Source organism: Leucopleurus acutus (assembly GCF_964270905.1).
Source record: "Leucopleurus acutus genome assembly, chromosome: 2".
In the NCBI taxonomy this organism is placed as follows: domain Eukaryota; kingdom Metazoa; phylum Chordata; class Mammalia; order Artiodactyla; family Delphinidae; genus Leucopleurus; species Leucopleurus acutus.
In genome coordinates this window covers 140,566,546-140,591,887 of record NC_139143.1, presented here as the reverse complement: position 1 = coordinate 140,591,887, position 25,342 = coordinate 140,566,546, and the positions used below count along the sequence as shown (strand labels likewise).

General features: G+C 41.4%; 1 protein-coding gene across 8 annotated transcripts in view; it reads left to right on the top strand.

Moving 5' to 3' along the window:
- PATJ (PATJ crumbs cell polarity complex component) overlaps positions 1-25,342 on the top strand; it is a 358,003-nt gene that overhangs the window by 271,894 nt on the left and 60,767 nt on the right. For all 8 annotated transcript variants that reach the window (XM_082834080.1, XM_082834079.1, XM_082834082.1 and 5 more), the window contains 3 exons: positions 11,166-11,240; positions 16,513-16,627; positions 19,716-19,849. In XM_082834080.1, coding sequence (XP_082690206.1) covers positions 11,166-11,240; positions 16,513-16,627; positions 19,716-19,849 — 324 coding nt within the window. The remainder of the gene's footprint in view (positions 1-11,165; positions 11,241-16,512; positions 16,628-19,715; positions 19,850-25,342) is intronic.

The window sequence follows — 25,342 nt, the reverse complement described above, 5'->3', positions numbered from 1 at the left end:
TGGTCGCCAGAACTGGTGAGATGGGAACTAAACTGGAGTGGTTGACAGGGGCCAGGCCACGCTGATGAGATGGACTCTATGCTAACGGTAGTGGGAAGCCATGGAGGGCTTTCGGAGGTGACTCTAAACTGTAGCTGTAATGTAGCAATCAGGTTGGACAGGGGCCAGAGTGGATACTGATGGGCTGGCTGGGAGTTTACTGCGGCAGAGGCAACGGCAGTCTGCAAGAGATGGCGGTGGCAGGATATATTCTCATATTCTGTCTTTGCAAAAATTATAATAAAATAAACAGTAAGGTAATATATGTGTTTACCTGGTAAGTTCCACAGAGAGTTGCCAGTCAGAGAATTTACCTCTCTTGCTCCCAGTATGCAAACCTTCTGCTGGACACGTGCTTTAAAGCTTTCCTCTGAACGCAGCTTTGGAGCTATTAAAATGGCAGTTGTTACACCATCTGGGTCTTGAGAACAAGCATCATCCCAAGGCTTGGCCAGCAGCCCAAGATAACCTTGCTAGGAAATGCCCCCAGCAGATGTGCCCGTCATTCTAGCCTCACTCTATGACACTGCTTAGCAACAGTGCATGCAGTCTGTGTATCGAGTGATCCCTGTCATTACAGACCTACTTCGTGTGCAGCAGCCTCAAGAACATGTAGACTTTTCAAAATTTTTCAAAATGTTTAGGTTTTTTCACACGGTCTGCCGTGTTTGTCTTTACTGTTGTCTTTCATTATGAAACGTAATTTCTGACCCTTAGGGCAACAATAGAAAAATGAGAGTATTCCAGTCAGCTCGAGGTGGCATTCAACCTGTAGTTTCTTTGTGGAGATTTTAGAATTTACAGGGTAGCAAGATGCCTGGGGAAGCATGAATTGTTTCTGAATTAACTATCATTAACTTAAACGGGCTGTGGCATGGAAATTCACGCGGCAGCTGACAGTGCGTTTTACCATTTCAGAGTCCCCACCAGCCAGAATAGCAACATTTTAGGAACACTTTTTACTCTTTCCCTTCATACACTTGATCCACATAAAGTTTTCAAACGTACTTACTGAAAAATCAGTGTTAAGTGTTACAAATAATACCTGTATCTCCAAATGGTCTGATAGTACTTGCTTTCTCAGATGAAAAAGGCTGTCAGATATAAATCGTGGGCTCTGATATCTGAATGGACATAAACATCCCCCCTGCCGTCACTGGCTCTGACCTAGAAAGTGACTTATCCTGTCTGCCTTCATTTCTCCACCCAAAAATGGGGGAGGAGGAGACCCTCCTATTTTCTGTGAAGATGAAGTGTGATTTTGCACGTGAAACTCTTAATAGTGCTTGGAATGCAGTAAGGGCTCAGTAACTGTAGCTATTGTTAACACCAGATTTTGTCTATATAAAATCAGCGTGTGCTAGAACTCTGGTTATTCAGCACACATTTCCCGAGAACTTGTGATGCATCAAGCTCTAGGAATGTAAAGATAAATAAGACATCTTTCATCTAGGAGTTCACCACATTAGGTCTAATGCAAAGGTTACAAACTGGTTGTCAGGAGATTTTTACATTAAAAATCCTGGTTTCTATTTTCTACTGAAAACAGACCAGCATTCCAAGCTGCCCCTTTCATCAATTATGTACTTATAGTTTATTTCAGACCCTACCTTTCCACCATTCTCTAACCCCTGCTTAGAGAATGCCTGCTTCCCCGTCACCTGTAAGTACTTGAGTACCTACATCATCCCCATCACCTGTGAGTACCTGAGGCTGCATCCCAGGTCTACTAGCTGGGGCCATGCAGGTGGGCCTGGCAGAAGGTGAAAGCCGAGCAGTAGACAGGAACTGGGTGGTGGAGGGCCTTGTGGACCAGGAGAAAGGTCTTTATACCAACAGAAGCCTTTGGAATGGTTTTTAAAGGGAGATTATAATGATGAGATTAGCCTGTTGATAAGATCCTTTTGAGCTCCCTGTGAAGAATCTGCTAGCAGATGTCAAAACTGAAGGCAGGGAGTTTAAAAAGCTGCTAGAGGAAATGAGATGAAAGTTGACAGTGACCTAAACTAGGGGGTCTGTCAGTGAGTGCAGATTTTCAATAAGTACAGGAGTTAGAATTGGTAGACTTGATGATTGTGTGAATGTCAAAGTTGAAGAAGAGGCAGGGTGAGGCAAGGATTCTCAGATTACATCATGGGTAGCTGGCTGACTGCCTGGTTGGTTGATGCCATTCACTGATAAAATAATGAGGAGGAAGGGAATTCCCCGGTGGTCCAATGGTTAGGACTTGGCGCTTTCACTGCTGTGGACCCGGGTTCAGTCCCTGGCCAGGGAACTAAGATCCCGCAAGCCACTTGGAGTGGCCAAAACAAAACAAAAAACAAACAAACAAACAAACCAGGAGGAAAAGCAGATTTGTGGGGAAAGATGATTTGTTCCTTCTTGTCTACTGAGTTTTAGGTGTCTCTGGAAGAGAGGAAACTGTTATTTATTTATTTGCAGTACGTGGTGCTCTCACTGTTGTGGCCTCTCCCGTTGCGGAGCACAGGCTCCGGACGCGCAGGCTCAGCGACCATGGCTCATGGGCCTAGCCGCTCTGCGGCACGTGGGATCTTCCTGGACCGGGGCACGAACCCGTGTCCCCTGCATCGGCAGGCGGACTCTCAACCACTGAGCCACCAGGGAAGCCCGAAACCATTATTTAATGACTACTTATTAGGTACCTGTCCCTGTAGTAGGCACTTTAAAAGATTATCTTATTTATCCCAACAAAAACAGTAGTAGTAACAATAGTAATAACAATACCATCCACCATTTATTGAGCACTTATCATTTGTTAGGAACTGAACACAGTGTATTATCTCCATCCTCCCCGTCGTGGAGCGTTATTCCCTCCATTTGGCAGATGAGGGACCTGAGTATTCCAGTTGATGCACTTGCTCAAAGGCTCAGGGGCAGTAAGTGCCACAGTAAGGATTCAAAACCTTATGTTTGACTCATAACCTTACATGCCTGACTCGTGCCAGACTGCCTCTCCAAGAGGTATTTGGTATTAACCCATAAAGACGCTGAAGTTTAGGAAGTCTAATTTGTCATAGAGCTTGTAACCTATAAGTAGAAAAACCAGGACATTACCACTGTCAGACACCAAAGTCCAAGCTTTCTTCTTTGTCCAGATAATACTAAAGAGTTATTAATTAGACCCATGTGGATCTGTGACGGTTCTCACTGGTCAGTGGGAAATATGAAAAATAATAACCATGTGGAGAGTTCTTCATAAAGCTAAGTTTATTCAATTTAAAAGACTGTGCTTTAAGAGTGTGTCCTACCTAACTTTTTAGTGTTAAAATGGCTCTTCCTACATGACATTGTGGTGGTAATATATGGTGATAGTTGTGGGGAGAGGACTCTAATAGGTTGACCCCTCTTAAATCACTGATATTTGACCATTTCTTGACTCATAAATTAGCAAATTCATATACTCCTAATATTCCTAATATTCCCTTGCTCTCAATTACCTGGCCAAAAGAAAAGGTAACTCTATAACCTCAAAGTCCTTTTGAAAAATTTCTGGTCTTTGAAATCCCAAAGTCTAAGAAAAATCTATTTTGCTTCACGTTGTGATCCTAGAATCAGGAGTACTTTGGAAATGATTAGATGAAAGCAGGCAAAGACAGAGATTAATAAAGGCTGCCTGTGGTTTTATTTATTTATTTATTAAGTAATTTATTTATTTTTGGCTGTGTTGGGTCTTCGTTGCTGCGTGTGGGCTTTCTCTAGTTGCGGCGAGCGGGGGCTATTCTTTGTTGTCGTGCGAGGGCTGCTCATTACGGTGACTTCTCTTGTTGCGGAGCATGGACTCTAGGTGAGCAGGCTTCAGTAGTTGCAGCACGCGGGCTCAGTAGTTGTGACACACGGGCTTAATTGCTCCACAGCATGTGGGATCTTCCCAGACCAGGGCTCGAACACATGTCCCCTGCATTGGCAGGCGGATTCTTAACCAACACGCCACCAGGGAAGTCCCTGGCTGTGATTTTAAACCTCTTAACTGGGAGGCTGACACTGTCACTAATTTAAAAAAAAAAAAGAGAGAGAAAAAAACATCTATGGGAGAAGATAATGAGTTCAGTGTAGAATTTGAAAGGAATAATCTACCACACGACTTCTGATACAGGTTCAGTTTATCAATTTGACTGCTGTGCTTGATTAAAAATTATTCCTAAGTGTTTTTAAAGTGCTGGCATCCAAGTTTGGGGAAAAAAAATAGCTTAAAATGTGTTTCTGATGATTATAGGCTTCTTGTTAAGTCTTACATCCAGGCTGGAATTCTCAGGTGTAATATCCTGCTCATTTTTTTATTTTATTTTTTTTTTATTTTTTCGGTACGCAGGCCTCTCACTGCTGTGGCCTCTCCCATTGCGGAGCACAGGCTCCGGACGCGCAGGCTCACTGGCCATGGCTCACGGGCCCAGCCGCTCCGCGGCACGTGGGATCTTCCCGGACCGGGGCACGAACCCGTGTCCCCTGCATCGGCAGGCGGACTCTCAACCACTGCGCCACCAGGGAAGCCCTCCTGCTCATTTTTAAAACAAGGTCCTGAACTGTGTGCTTAAAATCCATTTTTATCCCCAGTTTGCTGTCCATCAAGAACTGTAGGATTTCTGGTCAGCTACGGAAGCCGATGCCACTGTGTGAATATTATTTTCTGTTTCAAATCCAATATTTCAGATCCAGTATGAAAATAGCATCTATAGCAGGAGTGTAGGCGTTCCCTACAGAAGAATGTGTCTGAGTCAGCGCTGGCCTCTCTTTTGTGACAGTATGCACATTGCCAATGGCAGAGTTCAATTACATTGAAATATGTGCCATTTTTCACAGCTCATTGTACTTTATGTCTTGTATTTCTGAAAATCACTTGAGATTTGCCTACATGATAAATTTCCCTTTCCCAGTCATAAAAAAAGACAGTAGATCTACAGTCAAGTCTCCTTCCTTCACGAAAGTCACAAGAGAAAAGCTTTTGGCTTTTCCTTCCATTCTCTTCCCCTCTACATCGTAATGAAGATAATATAGAGATGTGAGGGTAGCCAGTAAAGTAACCTCATGAACTCAAAGACAGCAGAAATATAGGTACACATTTTTAATACAAATTCACATCTTGGACATCTGCTAGCTTTCTTTCACTCCCAAACCAATTTAATGGCCTGCTGTGGAGACTTGTTATTCAACTTGGAATTTCATCTTGCCTAGAAGGAAGCTGTTGCTTACCAGATAGTTCTAAATTGAGAAAGTAATCTTATAATTATTCAGCAAGCATGATGGGCCCAGAGAAGCTCTTAGTTGTGACAGCTCAGAGCCCTGAACTCATACTTTCTTACCTATGTTTGGTGCCCCATCGTCTGAATCCCAGAGCTTCTCAGAAATGTTACGATGTTCTTTGCATCTGTAAAGTTTTCACTTCTCTGGGAAGGGCTTATTTGCTGACATAATTTTAAGATCATATAACCTAAAACCTATGTTGATTATCTTATCTTTCAAAGAAAGCAGAAAATAGGTGAGTTTATATTGAAGGCCTGTTATATCCCCAGCACTGCAAGCCACAGTGAGCATGACACATAAGTCTTCCCTTCAGAAAGCTTCCAGAACTGCTGAGAATAATGGCAGCTAACTCTGTCACTGCATTTACTATGTGCTCCAAAAGGCATCATTCTAAGTGTATTAATTCATATTTTATATGAGATCAAACCTATTATTATCCTCATTTTATGGATTAGGAAACTGAGGCACAGAGACACTCAACTAATAAGTGTCACAGCCTGGATTTGAATCTGACTCTAAATAAATGACTTAGTGTTGATGAGTACTGTTGAAGGAAAAGTAAAGATGCTGTGGGAGCTTTTGCTAATGTGATTTCACCTGATCCAGGTGGGTAGATGAGTGGGTAAGAATTAGGGTGGGGGCTTCCCTGGTGGCACAGTGGTTGAGAGTCCGCCTGCCGATGCAGGGGACACGGGTTCGTGCCCCGGTCCGGGAAGATCCCACATGCCGCGGAGCGGCTGGGCCCGTGAGCCAAGGCCGCTGAGCCTGCAATGGGAGAGGCCACAGCAGTGAGAGGCCCGCGTACCCCCCAAAAAAAAAAAAAGGATTAGGGTGGGACTGATCTAGGCAAAAGTTGTCCTTTGACTACTTTTAGGCTGAGCAGCTTTCTTTAGTTTGTTGTCTTGTACTCAGTTCACTTCATCTCTATTTACAGACTCAACTCCAGTGAGTTTGTTATTCTGATCGTTTCTGGGCTCCACCTCATTTGAATCAGAAGTCTCTTGGTTGCAAGTGATAAACCCTCAACTTGATCTTATAGACAGAAGGGGAAATTCACTGATAGGCTACAGGTTCTTTTTACATAATTGCAGGAAGGGACAGTTGGAACCAGAGACCTGGTGCTGGCAGAGGTGACTCTGCACATTTGTCTGACTCTCTTCTACTTCAAACTGGCTTCCTCAGCATGGTATGAGCATGGCTGTCCATGGCTCCTAAGCCTCTCTGCCAGAAAGGGGCTGGCTCTCTGCCCTTGGGTCCACTTTGGAAAATCTATAGGATGTTCTTGTGCGGTTCGGGTGTCCACACTTGGACCAGTTACCGTGGCCAGACAGACAGACAGACATGTTGAGTACCCAGCCTTGGGACAGAAGCCAGCCAGCTTTGGTGATTGTAAGCTGGATATCAATCCGTTATTATCTATTATAAAGAACATTCCCAGTGTTGCCTTTTATGTCCAGCCCTCGGAAGCGCCTTCTCTTGATCAGAGTAATTTGCCTGGCCCACCAAGCATTTTCTTTCAGGGGCTCATAGTGCTGCGCTGAGGATTATAACATAATGCACACAGAATGTGTCGTATCAGTATGTTTCATGAAATGAGAAGATCTTTCCACACTCCTTCCTCAGTCTTCTTATTTAGAGGTCCCCTGTGCAAAGTCAACACCTTAAAATGTCCCAGAACCTCATCTTTGAAGGCACTAAGAGCTCCCTTGGAGCAATAGCTGAGAGATTAGTAAGTTCTAAATTTAATTGTAAACACGAAGGAAAGTGACTCACCCAAGGTCACTGCAGTGTCAAGTGCCATGAATTTTGTTTTTCCTGCCCAGGCTCGAAATAAGCAGGCATGCCTTGTTCCGACTTGTTGAATCTAAAAATGGAATCATTATGTTGAGGCCAACTCCTGGGAATCTTGTATGAATTGTTGGGAGGAAGTGAGCCTTTCCCTGCCCCTGTGGTTTACCCCTCGGTTAAGGGCAGGGACTTTGGAACAAGATGTGTCTGTGTTAAGTTCTGGCCTGGCATATACTTTGTTTTGTTTTTTTTTAAATTTTATTTTAATTTTATTTATTTTTACTTTTGGCCGTGTTGGGTCTTCGTTGCTGCGTGTGGGCTTTCTCTCGTTGAGGTGAGCGGGGGCTACTCTTCATTGCGGTGCGCAGGCTTCTCATTGTGGTGGCTTCTCTTGTTGGGAGCATGGGCTCTAGGCACATGGGCTTCAGTAGTTGTGGCACACAGGCTCAATACTTGTGGCACATGGGCTCAGTACTTGTGGCTCACAGGCTCTAGAGTTCAGGCTCAGTAGTGTGGTGTAAGGGCTTAGTTGCTCCGTGGCATGTGGGATCTTCCCGGACCAGGACTCAAACCCATGTCCCCTGCATTGGCAGGTGGATTCTTAACCACTGCGCCACCAGAGAAGCCCCCTGGCATATACTTTGGATTCTCTGTACCTCCGTTACTTCAACTCTAAAATGAGAATGATAGAAGTACCTAACACATAGGTCTGTAGTGTACATCGATATCTAAAATGTGTAACCTGGGCTTCCCTGGTGGTGCAGTGGTTTGGAATCTGCCTGCCAATGCAGGGGATATGGGTTCGAGCCCTGGTCTGGAAAGGCCCCACATGCCGCGGAGCAACTAAGCCCATGTGCCACAACTACTGAAGCCCGCGCGTCTAGAGCCCATGCTCCGCAACAAGAGAAGCCACCGCAATGAGAAGCCTGCGCACCGCAACGAAGAGTAGACCCTGCTCGCTGCAACTAGAGAAAGCCCGCATGCAGCAATGAAGATCCAACGCAGCCAAAAATAAATAAATAAAAATAAATAAATTTTAAAAAAATCCCCAGAAAATTGGAAAAAAAAAAAAAAAGTAACCTGCCTAGCTTGGTAACTGGCAACCATGCTCCGTAAGTTCTAGCGATTGTTTTATCACCATTATGTACTGGCTCTGTCCCTTGGACCAGAGGTTTAAGGGTAATCAGTATAAGAGATGGGACATTGTGGTGGGCCAGATGCTTTTCAGAGCTCTGATTTCATCCTTCCACATTTTTGAGGACAAGATAAGAGAAAGGGAAGGAAATTAATACCTCTTGGGCACCTGCTCTCTGCCACATACCTTCACACATATATCATTCAGTTGTAGTTCAATATTTCCATAATTATTTCTCTAGTTTCTGTCTCACCAGATATGTACATGTCATAAGTGCAAGGCTCCATTAGTCTTTTCTCACAGCACAGAGCAGGTGCTCAGCAAGCCTATGTTGAACTCAACTTTGATGGCAACGCTTCATTCAGGTAGCGGTTACTGCATTCTCACTGTTGGGAGAAATGAAGGTTTCTAAGCACTACTGCTGCTAGTAAGTAGTGGAACCAATCTGAACCCAGATTTTTCTCGCTGCTATTCCAGTGCCCTTTCTTTTCATTTACAAGTGCAAATGATGAGGACAAGTTCTACAATTAGTAGTACCCTGTGTCATATGCAAATTGGGTTTTAAAGTGTTTAGCTGGGGAAGTCAGCTCTTCTGTCACATTGCTGGTTAATCTGGGTTTAAACAAAGGTAGAATTGCAGACCTCTGCAGTATCATTTTCAAATAGAGGCACTTTTTGCTCTTCCTAAGGCCATTTGATCCACACTAGAGGGAACAACACCAGTGGTTTCCGTTTATAAGGTAGTTTAGAGTTCTTATTCTGCAAATTCCCATGAGCACCATTTACTGACTTTCCCATGTCTTTCTTCTCTGTTTTCAGCTGTGATCCTTTAAAATAGAGGCCACAGGGTCACCTTCACTGTGTGGCCTTCCTTTCATGGCTGGCTCTGAAATCCATCCAGGTGCATTTAAGATTTAAGTTCCCGAACTTTGATTCATTTAGCACTAGCCCTTTATCAAGCTTATATTCTATTCTGCCATATGTTTAAAAACAAATAAGACAAAATCAATGATATTAGTATATGAGAGACAAACACATAAGATTTTTAATGTTACAAAAAATAGTGATAAAATAAATTGGTCATGCTGTGAAGGGGCACCACCCAGGGGCTCAGGGAAGAATTAAGGGAAGAGGTAATTTTAAAATTCTTTTTATGTCACATAATCTGTTTAGGAGCAAAGTTAAAAAAAAGAAAAAGAAAAAGCTAGGAATGAGGGAGAGGAGTTCTAGGATCTTCCTTCCATATGGGGGAAATAAGAGAGAATCTAAATGAGAGATAGTTCTGGTCCTAAAAAATGTTACAAGTAAGCAGCTAGGGGTACTCACAGTCATCCAGGGATCCTAGGCTGTAGTCTCAGGATATTACGTGGTGGGGTTAAATCTCTCAGGTTAGAAACTAATAGGGAGTTGAGGAGACAAAAATGAAATTATAACCCAATCTAGTAATAATGAATGGCTGGGCATAGTCTGATCATTATCTATTGTATTGTTGCAAATCTGATGGGAGCCTGTTGAAGAAAAAGTATATCAGGGCTTCCCTGGTGGAGCAGTGGTTAAGAATCTGCCTGCCAATGCAGGGGACACGAGTTCGAGCCCTGGTTCGGGAAGATCCCACATGCCACGGAGCAACTAAGCCCGTGCGCCACAACTACTGAAGCCCGCGCACCGCAACGAGGAGTAGCCCCTGCTCGCTGGAACTACAGAAAAGCCCACGTGCAGTAGCAAAGACCCAATGCAGCCAAAAAAAAAAAAAAAAAAAAAAGAGTATATCAATATGCCCAGAAAAGAAACCAGGGTGGGGGTAGGAGTGGTGGTGTCAAATAGTACACCAGTGTTCCCCAAAGGAGAAAGTGTCCTGTCCAGATAATTGTTTTCACCAACCCTATAGCAGAGTTAGGAACGTAGGTTTATCATAGGTTGATTTCATCTATCATCATTAGCATCTTTATTAAATACCTGCTATTTGCCAGGTACCATGCTTAGTGCTTTTCATGTATTGCTCCATTTAATCCTTTCAACATCCCTAGTGTATAACTGCTCTTATTTTTTTCGCATTTTATATACGAAGAAACTCAGGCTTGGAAAGGTCAGATAACCTGCTCAGGATTTCAGAGCTTTTAAGTTGAGGAGCTAGGGTCACAAACTCCTAACACTCTACTATACAAGTCACACCTTTCCTCTCACCTTGAGATAGATTACCTATCTGCCAACTGTGTACTAGACCCTCTGCCTGGGTGTCTCTCAGACATTTACCAATGGCCAAGTAAACCCATCCTTTCTCCTATCCAGATCAGTCTCTCTCTGTATTCCCTGCCTTGTCCAAGTAAAATGCATGAGTTCATGCCTTAGAGTAAACCATCATATAATAATTTCCCCTGTAAATTGCCTGTAAAAAAGGATGGGATATGGTGGAAGGCAGACAAGCGTTCTGGTCAATTTATCACTGTCATCATTTATTTCAACTAGCTGTCCTTTAACTATGCATCAGTTTCACGCGTGTTTTGATAGTTTGCGTCTCTCCTAAGTCTGAAGTCTGCACTTCTCCATGGAGTTCAGCCTAACTTTTATCTCCCAGTGTCTTTAGTGAGTGCACATTTTTGCCTCTAATTGGATATTTTAAGGGGAAAGAAATTCTAATATCAGGACTTGAACCCTGAAAGGGTTCAAGAAGAAAAAACTCTGGCTGAAATGACCATCAAAAGATATCTGATAGGCTTAAAGCCTGACAGACCTGAAAGGGCAAAAAAGCATTTGGAAATGACAAGCCTGTGTTCATTTCTGAGAGTTAGTCCAGGTGGATGAATAGAACTCTCCTGCCTGCTGTGTTGGTCATTTATGTAGTAGCTTCAAGCCCCATTAAATGGTGCTTGACTGCTGAATTTGGAGAGTACAGTTGAGCCTACAGTTGTAATACCGATAACTGGCCGTATCTTTTACATTTTAGGAAGACATCTCCCAAGTGGTTGGTCAAGGTGTGGTGGCAGGTCAGCAGAAGGCACTGGAATGTCCAACTGACAGCGTATGTAACTGACCCTTTATGTTTGCTCTACTCGGATGGTGTGTGTTATAAATGGGTTCCAGAAAAAAAGGAGATGGTTGCAATGAATTCTGATCCTTTATTACTTGGCAGGAAGTTAAGGTATGTCTTTCAACCTGAAGTCAACCCACAACTGTATCACCGATCCTGTGCAGGATGTGTGGAAATATCCTTTGTATGTCTTCCTGCACCAACACCCTAAGCAGGTGTTTAAAAGTGAGGCATCTCTGAAAACACACTTGCACCTAAATTCTGAGAGCCCCATGCCTTACATAAGGTCATGAATAAAAATTTTAAGAAGGAGAGTTTGTAGTTTTATAGAATTATAAATGCAATAACAAGTGTTCCTTGTATTTATATAGTTTTTCTTCTTAAAAAAACTATAAATTTCTATCTATCAAATTTTTGTCCTATTTTTGCCATTGAACTTTTTTTTGTGCTGCTAAAATTTATATTATTACTATATTAACTATTTTTTATGTTTAAGGAACTATAGATTACTAGAGCTTACAGGAAATATATATTTCAAACATTGCCAAAGAAAATGCCTTTGTAATTAATTTCCAAAATTTACAAGCAGCTCATGCAGCTCAATAACAAAAAAACAAACAACCCAATGCAAAAATGGGCAGAAGACCTAAATAGACATTTCTCCAAAGAAGATATACAGACTGCCAACAGACACATGAAAGAATTCTCAGCATCATTAATCATTAGAGAAATGCAAATCAAAACTACAATGAGATATCATCTCACACCAGTCAGAGTGGCCATCATCAAAAAATCTAGAAACAATAAATGCTAGAGAGGGTGTGGAGAAAAGGGAACACTCCTGCACTGCTTGTGGGAATGTGAATTGGTACAGCCACTATGGAGAACAGTATGGAGGTTCCTTAAAAAACTACAAATAGAACTACCATATGACCCAGCAATCCCACTACTGGGCATATACCCTGAGAAAACCATAATTCAAAAAGAGTCATGTACCAAAATGTTCATTGCAGCTCTATTTACAATAGCCCAGAGATGGAAACAACCTAAGTGTCCATCATCGGATGAATGGATAAAGAAGATGTGGATAAAGAAGATATACAATGGAATATTACTCAGCCATAAAAAAACGAAATTGAGCTATTTGTAATGAGGTGGATAGACTTAGAGTCTGTCATACAGAGTGAAGTAAGTCAGAAAGAGAAAGACAAATACCGTATGCTAACACATATATATGGAATTTAAGGGAAAAAAATGTCATGAAGAACCTAGGGGTAAGAGAGGAATAAAGACACAGACCTACTGGAGAACGGACTTGAGGAGATGGGGAGGGGGAAGGGTGAGCTGTGACAAAGTAAGAGAGAGGCATGGACATGTATACACTACCAAACGTAAGGTAGATAGCTAGTGGGAAGCAGCCACATAGCACAGGGATATCAGTTCGGTGCTTTGTGACCGCCTGGAGGGGTGGGATAGGGAGGGTGGGAGGGAGGGAGACACAAGAGGGAAGAGATATGGGAACATATGTATATGTATGACTGATTCACTTTGTTATAAAGCAGAAACTAACACACCATTGTAAAGCAATTATACCCCAATAAAGATGTTAAAAAAAAAAAAAAGAAAATGCCTTTGTAAAGTATCCAAAATTATATGCTAAAAACCTAAATAAAAACAAGTAGGTGTAGAAAGAACCTTAAAAATAAGGTTCAACTGAAAACAATTCACTTCAACTGAAAGTTGTAAGCGATTTTTAAAAATTTAGAACCGTATTTTTTTTTACTTTATGTAATATATTTGCAAATAGTATTAATGTGCTAGTACTTTACATACTGCCACTTATCTCAAGACATATATCAAACATCTCTAAAATTTTATAACCATAGAATTTTAGAACTGGGGTGAATCCAAACATTCTCTGGCCTTTCTTTTCCCTGCTGAAAAGTGAGCACTTAAATATCTAAGTCATTCTCCTTTCAGAAAGTGATTATTACCCTTTTCTATAGCTGCAGAAGAGAAATGACCCAGAGATCATTGGGCAACATCTGCAGTGAAGCTGTGTCAGCTCATCATAAACAACTTCCCAACCATTTGAGCTATGACAAAAGGAATGGGATTTCTTGTGGAAATGGAATTTTTCATCCCTGAAGGTTTTCAGTCAGAAGCTAGCTGATCATTTATTAATATGTTATCAAAGGACATAAAAACATTAGTAGCTATTATTAATTGAACTCCTAAGTTGTTCCTGGAATAGTGATAGGTTTATTTATGTACTTTTATCTTCAGTCTCTACAACAACCTTGCAAGGTATAGAGGTATCACCACCAATTTACAGATGAGGACATTTAGGAGGTTGAGTGGCTTGCCTGTGATCACACAGCTAATTAGTAATAGAAAACTCAGTCTGTCTTCTTTTGAGTAGTGATTTTTTTTTCTTACCATGAAGATCTGATGAAGTGTAGACTCTTTCCCCAGAAAAACACTGGTAAGTATAACTTTGATACAACCGCAGCGGTTTTATAGTTCCTAGAATTCCCTCTATAAATCTCTTAGAAACCCATTTATCTTGTGTTAAGAATCCATGATTTAACTAAAAAATAAGTTTCAACTTAAAAAAACAAACACCCCCCCCAAAAGAAAACACACTTGACTGAGCTCCACACCCCTAGTGCCAATTTCTTTGGTCTAGAATGGGGGTTCTAGCATTCATAAATTTTAAAGGCTCCCTAGCAGTTTCTGTTATGAAGACAGGGTTGAGAACCCCTGGTTTAGTTAGGCTGGATGACTTATAAAGTCCACTCCAACTCTGATGTTCAAATACAGTAACATTCAACAGCAAATCCAATCTGTCTTCTTTTTTAAAAAAATTTTTTTTGAATTTTATTTTATTTACTTTTTTATACAGCAGGTTCTTATTAGTTATCTATTTTAATATTTATTTAATGTTTTTTTTATACAGCAGGTTCTTATTAGTTATCCATTTTATACACATCAGTGTATACATGTCAATCCCAATTGCCCAATTCATCACACCCCCACCCCCACCCCCTGCCGCTTTTCCCCCTTGATGTCCATACGATTGTTCTCTACATCTGTGTCTCAATTTCTGCCCTGCAAACTGGTTCATCTGTACCATTTTTCTAGGTTCCACATATATGCGTTAATATATGATATTTGTTTTTCTCTTTCTGACTTATTTCATTCAGTATGATAGTCTCTAGATCCATCCACGTCTCTACAAATGACCCAATTAAAAAAAATTTTTTTACATAATTTTTAAGGGTTACAGTCCACAAATCCAAGTTTTCTAATCTTTCATACTTGGTAGTTTGGTTTTATGTCAATGGATGAGTCGTGGGAGCTATGTTCCTCCATCACCACATCTACCAACAAGTGGTCTGCCTCTAAACATATGTTTGTTTCACTTGGTTTCTATGGACTACTCCCTTATTTTTTCAACCCATATCTATTAGAAACCTACCTAGTATGCACAATGAAATGGATGCTACATGAACTGGGAAATAAAGATGAGCAACAAACATTCTCTGCTGTTAATAAAAGTCATGATGTAGTGATGACTGTCTCTTGTGCTTTTCTGTTTTAAAATTCACACCATTTTTCATAAGAGAGCTCTGTAGCTGGCATTTAGCTTTATTATCAATTTTCTTTCTTGAGATTATACAAAGGAAAGGTGACATAAGTACTGTGGGTTAAGATTATGTTCAATTGCTGCAAGAAGTTTCTCTTTTACCTAATGGTGTGGCTGTGATCAGTTTGAGGATGACATGGTATCTCCATGGTGTCACGGACCCAAGCACCTCTTATCTGATTACTGTACCATTATTTGATTACTCTACCATCCTCAAACTGTAGCATCCATTTTTTTGGTCTAAGACTGCTGCTCCAGTTATTACCATTGCATCCACATTTCGTCTAAAGAAGGGGAAGGCAAGATTGTTCTCCTTAAGAAAATGACCTGAAAATTGTACAGTCCATGTTTGTTTACATTCCATTGATCATAGACTAGTCTGTGGTCATGTCTGGCTTCAAGGAGGCTGGGAAGTGTGGTCTTTAGAGTAATTGGATATTTAGGTGGTTCCATTGTTCAGTTTTCTCGTAGTAACCCCTAGTTTGTCATTGTTTCACTTTCTTCTTTTTAAAATCACTGAAAATATATATTCAAAAAAGTCTTTTTAAATAAGTGAACGGTCATTATTAAATGATGGTGATAGAAAAACTGCAGAGAAAAAAAAAAGAACATCAGTAGAATCATAACCTACCAACTGTTTGAAAACACTTTAAACTTGCAACATTCTTCAAATGCCGACTTTTCGTCCTACTTCTTCCTGTAATTAGCTGTATGATTTCAGATGTCACTTGAGGTTTGTGTCTTGGTTTCTTTATCTGTATCTTCCAGCTGGGGATGGGTTTCCTGGCTAACTACAGATCCAGAAGGCGGGCCAGGTCACTACCTATATTTCTTAACTGCCTGTTAAGCAAGCATGGAGTCCTTTTGGTTTTTCTTAGTTTTCTAATACTAATATTCATTAGAGATATTATCAACAAAAATTCAGAATTACAAGTTAATTTTCCAAAGCTTGCACAGCAAAGGTCTCTGTACCTTCAATGAATTACAGATTTATTTCCTACTCTGAGTTTCCATGTCTTCAGTTTTTCTTTCTGCATTCATTCATTCATCAAACATTTATTGGGGCCCTACTATGTTCCAGGCACTGGGAATCAAAGGTGAATAAGCATTCTTTTAGGTGAATTGAAGTGTAATGATGTACCTGGGTTTGTTGTCTCTTCCTAACCCTAATGCTCAATTAACCTACCTCAGGCATCTTTGACTATGTTAATATGTCCAGAAAAGTTGGGCAGTGTCATGTGCTGAGAACATCTGCAGCACAGATGTTTTTCACTAAGCACAGCACAGATATACAGACTTCACACTGATTTCATCATGTAAAAATGCTCCCTGGCCCCAGCTTCATACACAAACCACAAAGATAGCTTCTATCCTTCTTCCCTTCCTTGATCCATCCTTCACCGAAGCATTTTAGATATAAAGTTAAATAGGGAAGCATGGGGAATGGGACAAAAATCATCCTAACTTCCCCATGCCACCTCTCCAACTCCAAATTTTCAAGAGGCATTATTGGAGTGCACCATTGTTTTGGTAACAATACACCAATTTTAAAGTCTTCTCCTCTTGTTACCTTTCTCCTCTCTGACATTCATCTAATTTTCCTTTCTTTTGTAGGCCGGCAGCCAAATGAAACAGCAAAAATATTCAACGAAAGTCTCCTTCAGTTCACAAGAGATCCCTTTAGCACCATCTTCATACCATTCAGCAGATGCAGACTTCACAGGCTATGGTATGAGTCTTTCTCTGAGCAGAATTGAATCCACTCATCAAACCTTAGAAAAAGAAGGGATTGTGATGTCCTGAAGAGAGCACTGGACCAAGAGTCAGGAAGCCTGGCTGGCATCCCTGCTCTACTTCCTGGGCTTTGGGACTTGGGCAGGTCACTTTACTTCCAAAATCATTTTTTCTCATCTCCACTAGTGGGATTGCCTATTACTTATTGAATATAAAAGTAGTAGCACAAAAAAGGCCCTCAGCAAATGCTACTTGAATCTGAGTCTTGCAGATTATTCTCTAGTCTCTCCAAAATATTGTGTTTAGTTCATGAGTAATGTCTCTTAAAAATCACATTGAACCAAATTGTAGCCTTGCGTATGTCGATGTAAGCTATTTAAAGACTTGATTTTCAGTGCTTAAAGAAATTGATAATCACTTTCTCTCTTTGAATTCCTGGATTGAATTATGCTGACTAATGGTTGAAAATAGACCTTCAAAATGAATAATGAGTATTTCCATTTTGCTTTTATGCAATGTAAGCCAGTTTTAAAAGAAGGACTATTTAAAACACATGCTCACCAATGGTAAAGCATAACCCTGCATGAATTTAGCAGACCTGACACCTTTATGATATCTGCATTTTACATATTTTTTCATGAATATTAACTCATAAAAAATTTATGAGCAGGTATTATTCTAAAGCACTAGATTTTTTACTAAAATACTTGATGGATGCGGTCAGCAAACTATGACCCCTGGGTCACAGTTGGCCCACCATCTGTTTTTATATGGTCTGCAAGCTAAAAATGGTTTTCACATTTTTAAAAGGTTGAAAAAAATCAAAAGAATGTTTCATGAAAATTATATGAAATTCAGACTTCAGTGTCCATAAATAAAATTTTATTGGAATACTCATTTGTTTAGGTATTGTCTACGACTGCTTTCACACCATAAGGGTAGAGTTGAGTAGCGGCACCAGAGCCTGTATGGCCTGTAAAGTTCCAGATATTTACCATGTGGCCTCTTACCAGAAAAGTTTGATGACTCCAATGTAGACCAATTGAGTTTTGATAATATATATCCCATATCTTTACCTCTATAGCAGAAATTAATCATCCCACAATTTAATCTGTGGAAGTTGTATTCATTCAGCCATCCACTTACCAAACATTGATTGGGGGCTTGGTAGGGGTCAGGCTTTGGGCCGGATTCTATGAGAGAAATAAATACCAAGACTGACTCAGGACTGGCTATAGGGTAGCCAGAGGCAGAAGCAGAGGAGGGAAAGAAATGCCTCCTCCAGTATCTCTTACTATGTTTTCTCTCCTCACTCAAGAGACTAAGCTAGTGATTTACATAAGGAGTATAAACTATTTAAAGCATCCATGAAACTATGACACTGTCATACATTGTTTTTATTGGAAATTAGTGAACAATGTAGCATGAAATACGTATGTTGCCAAAAGATCTCGAGTCAAATTAGGTTTACGATTTACTAGCCTTCTGATATGGCCTTCTTAAATTGTTGCGAGGTTGTGTCATTGTTACACAAGAGGCCATTCGATTAATAAATTCCACGTGGTCAGGAGCGGTACCTATATGAAAGCCACACAGTGCCAGTCCCTGGGCTGGGCACCTCAGGCACATTGTTTCCTTAATTCCTCAGACAGCCTCCTGGATAATGATTACGTGCATTTTTCTGTTGACGAATGATCCTCAGCTGCACCCACTATTAATTTCCTTCTTGGGAACTCACATCCACTTCTGTACCACCGCGAAACTTGTGCCCTTTGGTCCTGAAGACAATGATTATCGCTGAGTCAGAGCAGAGCCCTCACAGGCTTATTTAGGGCCTGTGTTCTTTTGTTTTCTACCAAGTGTCAGCAAACTTCTTCTGTAAGGCGTCAAGGAGTAAATATAAGGCTTGCGGGCCACGTGGTCTCTCTGTTGCAGCTACTCAGCTCTGCTGTTAGCAGCCGTAGACTAGATATAAATGAATTAGCAGGGCTGTGTTCCAGTAAAACTTTATTTAGAGACATTAAAATTTAAATTTCATATAATTTTCACATGTGTTGAAATGTCATTTTCCCTTGGATTTTTGTTTTTCAACCTTCTGAAATAAAAACCATTCTTGATCCTCGGGCCATAGTGTACTGGCCCCAACTTGTACAGAGGTCTGTGGATCTCAGCTTGGCCCCTCTGCACTAGCAGCAGCTGACCAGCAGATGGGGCCCTTTATTATCAGACCTTTACCAAATTATATCGCTGTGTTAGAATCAGTACTCATGATCAAGACTAGTTATCAAAAAAGATGACGTTCTCTAGAAAATACTATTTGTATAAGAGTCTCTTGAAACTAACATTTTGAATGTTTGGATTTTTCAGTGGGCTAGGTTTGACTGAAGATGCATATGTGTTAATATTTTTTTCCCCCAGTTTTTAGAAAAACCCAGTCTAAAACAATGATTTTTAAAAGTAAAACAGCAATAACTCTTTTCACAGCCTTTTCAGTTATGGACCCAGCAATTAATTCTACAGTGTTATGTTTATAACACTTTTTTTTTTTTTACTATGTATATTTATATTTGGGGATCATTTTTAGGTGATGTTATTTTCAGTTGTGCCATACTTCATTGATTAGATACTTTATACATTTTAATTCATATGATTTGCTCTAATTGAAAGTACTTAGGCACTATTTCTTAATTAGTATTTTATAACTGTAGCTCAGCATTTATACCAGTCTTTATTCTCATTATAACATCTACCTATATGTACTTAATCATTTAATCAACTTAAATTTTTCCATACCAGTTTTCATGGTATATATTAAGATTTTAAAAATTTCAAGTATAACTAAAATGGTTGATCGTGTGGGTTGGTGGTAGCTATTGTTTTCATCTCAAAAGTGTCATAGGAACGTCATGTTTCATCCCCGGGTGAATGGGCAGTAGTGACCCAGCTTTTCACTTCATGGTGCTTGGGAGGAAAAGAGTGAAATGATAAACACATGTAAACGCTGCACTCCCCAAGCAGTGGAGTGTGCAAGCTGAGCTGCATCTCCTACTTGCCAGTCATTCTTGTGTTCACTCCTTCTTCAGGTGGTTTCCATGCTCCTATGTCAGTGGACCCTGCCACGTGTCCCATTGTTCCTGGCCAGGAAATGATTATAGAAATATCCAAGGGGCGTTCAGGGCTTGGTCTCAGCATTGTGGGAGGAAAAGACACACCCTTGGTAAGTTTCTAGAAGTGAACTATATCCACTGGCACAGAGTTAGACACTGAGCCTTATTATGGCCTTGGGTCACTTCTGTGGAAGACTTCGCTTTTTCATAGTACGTAAGTATATGAACTATTGTTATTATGATCATTATCATCATTATTATATAGTGGACTGCTACATAAAAGTGTACATCACTTACTCCACTCCCAAAGTTTAGGCTTGGCTTTATTTTATTTATTTATTGCGGTACGCAGGCCTCTCACTGTTGTGGCCTCTCCCGTTGCGTGTGCTCCGGACGCGCAGGCTCAGCGGCCATGGCTCACAGGCCCAGCCGTTCCGTGGCATGTGGGATCTTCCCGGACCGGGGCACGAACCCGTGTCCCCTGCATCGGCAGGCGGACTCTCAACCACTGCACCACCAGGGAAGCCCGGCTTGGCTTCATTTTGACCATGTTCACGTCTACTCGTAATTTTTTTTAATTGGTCTAGAATGTTAATTTTTACTTGAATTATGGATCTTTGATTATTCAGTATTTTGATTGTCACTGATCAACAGTGCCATTAAAGTGTAAAAGTTCCTGGGTTTTGATTTACAAATATGTGATGAATCAATGTGCATGTATTACTTGAATAAGTAATACATGCACATTATTCAAAGTTAAACTGACACAGAGGATATAAAGGGAATGGTAAATCTCCCTCCTATCCTTTTGCCCTAGCCTTGCCCTTCAACCCCACCCCCGATCCCAACCAGGGCCTCCCCCTAGAGACAACCACTCTTACTAATGAATATGCTTTTAAATGAACATTTTGGTATTTCTTTTGCTCATTTTATTTGGTAAGAAGTAAATTGTATATGCCATATTTACAGTTAAAACAAGTATAGTATCAAAATAATTCTTTCCATTTTTGACAGAAATATGTTTCTGTGTTAGTACTGTTGGAGGGGGCAGGGAATCCTGTTCTATTTTTCGTAATGAATATTAGTCCCCTTAGGCACTAGGCAACTCAAGAACAGCATAGGCTGCAGAAACCAGGGTCTTACCGCCTTCTACATGTTTCCTTGTCATGTTCCCCTCTCTCCCGCTATCCGGACTGATCTAGAGAATGCTATGTTTAGTTTGACCCTACTAGTGAGCCACCTGAACCTGAATGTGCGCAGAGGCTGGTGTTTATTTATTAAAGGATTTTATTTCCTTCAGCTCAATTAAAGTATTGTTAAAACTTTTCTCCAGGGTTCAGAATAATTTATTTCCTGAATTACTCCGCCTTGGCCTGTGCAGGCAGGAACTGCTGTGTGTAGCGTCCAGCGTGCACTGTGACGTTTTCATCAGGTTGGGTGGAATTGGGAACACCTGGAGTCAGCCAGCTCAGCCAGTTTTAGCTCCCAGCCCTTTCATGGGTCTTTGGCTCCTTAAGGTCCCAGAACTTTTCTACTTTGTTTGTTGTCTGGCTTGGAATGCTCTCTGTTCAGCTTTTGTCATTGAGGAAAGGGGCAAACTCTTCCTTAGAAGCTTCCCTTCAAGTGATTTGGTCTAGGTTATATTTTCAAATTGTGCTTTTAATAATGCCTTCTAATTATATGTGATCTGGCCTTTGAACAGTTCATAGAATCACTTCAGCCATCCAGCAAGCTCCTACTGTACCAGGAGGTAATATACCACCAGTAGAGGACCAGACCAGTGTTACCCAGACCCACATGCATCCCAGCCTCTTAGACTCTCTCACCTCCCCTCAAACTGCTCTCTTCTTGCACCACCTACCCGCCCATCAAGATTCTGTACCTCCTCCAGCCCCCGCCCCACATCTTCCCTTGCTTCTCCAGCCTCCATGATCTCTCCTCAGCTGATCTGGGAGCTGCTGGCTGACCATCCCTCTCCTTTAGCTCTCAGCCATACTTCCTCTCTACCATTCCCAGCTGGGGCAGGTTCCTTAACCTCTCAATTTCCTGATCTATTAAAGGGGACTGTAATACCTTGTAGAGTTACCAAGAGGATCAAAGAGATGACCTTAGCCTGGTGCCTAGTACATGGTAAGCAACTGCACAAGACATGTACCTTCTCCAAGCCTCAGTTTCCACGTATACTAAGTAAGCCCAATAATCCCAAATCACTGGGTTGTGGTGAGGATCAGAGACTTTGTAAACAGTAGAAGATTTTCTGTATATACATATATATCATTGTTCTACGAAGGCCATCGGGGTAGTTTTCAGAGACTGCGGTTGACCTTGAACGTTAGAGATGTCTGCCTCCCATAGCCTGTTGCCTCGTTTTCCCAAAGAGATGTCCTTGAATAGTAAATAAATTGAATTTGTATAAAGTTCTGTTTGAAATGAACCAGAGAAATTACGCTTTAAGGAAATTCTTCAGTGAATTCTTTCATAAAGAAAAAGTCACCCTCTGATTTATTTGTTGTAAATATACGTCTCTTAATAACTGGTTAAAATAAGACAGCATTAGATTTCCCAGAGGGAATTGGAAGACTTCAATCAACATGTCTGGCCTAGCTGAATGAGTTCGTTGGCTGATTTTTTTTTTTTTTCCTTTCGTTGTTATCGATTTGATTTTTGCTTTGTGTGGGTTGGTTAGATGTGCCTTGTCTGCTCTTGGGTCTTTAATACTGTGTACATTTGTGCTGCTGGCCTCCAGCTTGAGGGCTTCCACTGCTTGACATCACCTTCTGCATCCTGCATGAGAGGCTGTTTGAGAAATACCATGCTCTGCTTCTCCTGCTACCATGAGGCAGCCAAAAAAAATTCTTTAAGAGCGTCTTGAGATTCATAATATATGGTTCTGCCTTTTGAGACTGCAAATCCCATTGTCCTTGGAAGCACCACTTAAAAATGAGAAATGAGACACAGCTTTTATTTCCTAACCTCAGGTACCTCATCAAAAGCTGTAAAGCTGTAAGTTAGACTCACAATATATAGGCATGATATTTTGGTGAGGCTGAACAGGAGGTGGGTGGAAGGTGCTTTAACAAATAAAACCATTGTTTACCACAGTGAGGGTCTTTCTTTTTTCCTTTTCCCCCCGCCTGGCTCCAAATTCTGATATGGGACACATAGCCTAATTGACACTCCAGGTCACTTTATCCCATCAGGTCCTGGGAGTGCATCCAGCCAGCAGGAAGTTAGCGAACAAAGATGAGAGCATATTAAAGGAAATCGTGGACAATGTTGAGATCCACTGACAGAAGCACCTTTGCACTTGCTTATTTGCATCCTGATATGCATCCTTATTTTAGCTCTGGTGCTAGGAAAGAGCACATTCTAAGGGCTGGTGATCCTTCTTAAGCATTTGCCCCAAACCACCACCCCCCTTCCCCACGCCCAGTTAGGGTTTCTGTGCCCTCTTTGTTGTGTGTCCAACAGATATTTTTTTGCCATCTTTAGAGGAATTAAGCCTCTGGGACTTGGTCTTGACACCACATAAGTTCTATCTGCTATAAATAGTTTCTCTGGATCCAAGACAGGTGGTTTCTGAGATCACAGAGGGAGATCTCACTTAGCATCTCATTGTATTTGCACCCAGTCATCTAAAATAGACCTCTTAAAATACCAAGGTAATGCTGAGGGTGACCCCCTTGGGAAGGTTGAGGAGCACACCTGGACCCAATCCTCAGTGACAACCTTTTCTTCTGTTGTTTTAACCATATGATGTGTCCCCAGGTCTGCTTTTGGTGAGTGTGGCTCCTCTGATAGGAAGCATGTGTTTGCTCAAAGGCTGCCCTTTGCTTAGTGCTGAGGATACAAAATTGAATGAAATAACCCTGCCCTTAAAGAGCTCACACACTCATTTAAGTTGATTCTACTACCTTTAATGTTTGTGGTCTATATAGGGGATCAACCAATGAAAAATCCTAATAGGGACTGTTAAAATAGGGAATTTCTCTGGAAAGTGGAAAAAAGTAAATCTGTAGTATGAACTTTCTAGATTTAATTAATACAGGCTAATTTTTATGTGTTTCTTGTAAGCAGGTGTCTTAGTCTGTTCAGGCTGCTGTAACAAAATACCACAGACTGAGTGGCTTACAAACAACAGAAATTTATTTCTCACAGTTCCGGAGGCTGGAAGTCCAAGATCAGGGTGCCAGCATGGTCGGATGAAGGCCCTCTTCTGGGTTGCAGGTTTCTTGTATCCTTCCATGGTGAAAGGAGCAAGGGAGCTCTGCAAGGGGGCCTCTTTTCTTTTTTGCATTTTTTTTTTGCGTTGTTTTTTTTTTTTTTTTGCGGTACGCGGGCCTCTCACTGTTGTGGCCTCTCCCGTTGCGCCTCACAGGCTCCGGACGCGCAGGCTCAGCGGCCATGGCTCACGGGCCCAGACACTCCGCGGCATGTGGGATCTTCCCAGACTAGGGCTTGAACCCATGTCCCCTGCATTGGCAGGTGGATTCTTAACCATTGCACCACCAGGGAAGCCTACCTCACTGTAGATTTTTTTTTTTTTTTTTTTTTTTTTTTTTGGTACGTGGGCCTCACTGCTGTGGCCTCTCCCGCTGCGGAGCACAGGCTCCGGACGCGCAGGCTCAGCGGCCATGGCTCATCGGCCCAGCCGCTCCGCAGCATGTGGGATCTTCCCGGACCGGGGCACGAACCCGTGTCCCCTGCATCGGCAGGCGGACTCTCAACCACTGCGCCACCAGGGAAGCCCAGGGGGCCTCTTTTATAAGGGAACTCATCCCATTCATGAGGTCTTTGCCCTCATGACCTTATCACCTCTCAAAGACCCTGCCTCCTTTGAGCAGGGGCACTAGGATTTCAACAATTGCATTTGAGGGAGGCACGCAGCCAGGAAACCAGATAAGGCACATTACATAAAAGAGATCATATATTAATTAATATTTTTAAAATGTCCTTCCATCCATCTATCTAGCCATCTTTTCATCCTGTCTCCCTCCGCCCCCTTTTTGGTCTTGGAGTGGTAATTTGCATGAAATCCTGTGGCTCAGAAGACTTGGCATATTCTGCCAAATGGAAGACCATGGACTCTTACCTCTTATGATGCTTGCATCATATTTCTTACACCTGTCCTGGAATCCCTCAGTGCCCCCTTCTCAGAAATGTTTGCTTACTGATTAGAAGTTTTATTTGCAGTGTCCTCAGAAGAACTAAAATATAGCTCTCCAGTGTCATTTATGGGGGTTATTTTAGTATCAGTCTTGGGAATTCTAGAGAAGAGAAAGAAAAACTTAAATGTTTTATTTAAACATATTGGCAGGCTTGAACTGTTCTTGGGATTGAGCAAATGAAGTGAAGAAAGAATGAGGAGAGTTGCTCCAGAACCCTCACTCTGCATTTTCCTTTCTCTGAGTACCATTGTCAAAGGTCCCAGACTATAGACAGTGTTTCTATTAAACCTAACAGGCAGCATAGCAGAGTAATGATGTTGATTCTGCAGTATCAGCATCCCAGATCTTTAACTGTGGTGGGACCTTGGACAAGAGACTTAACCCTTCTGAGTTAAATCTGCTTCTTCCTTTGTAAAACAGTGGTGATGACCACCA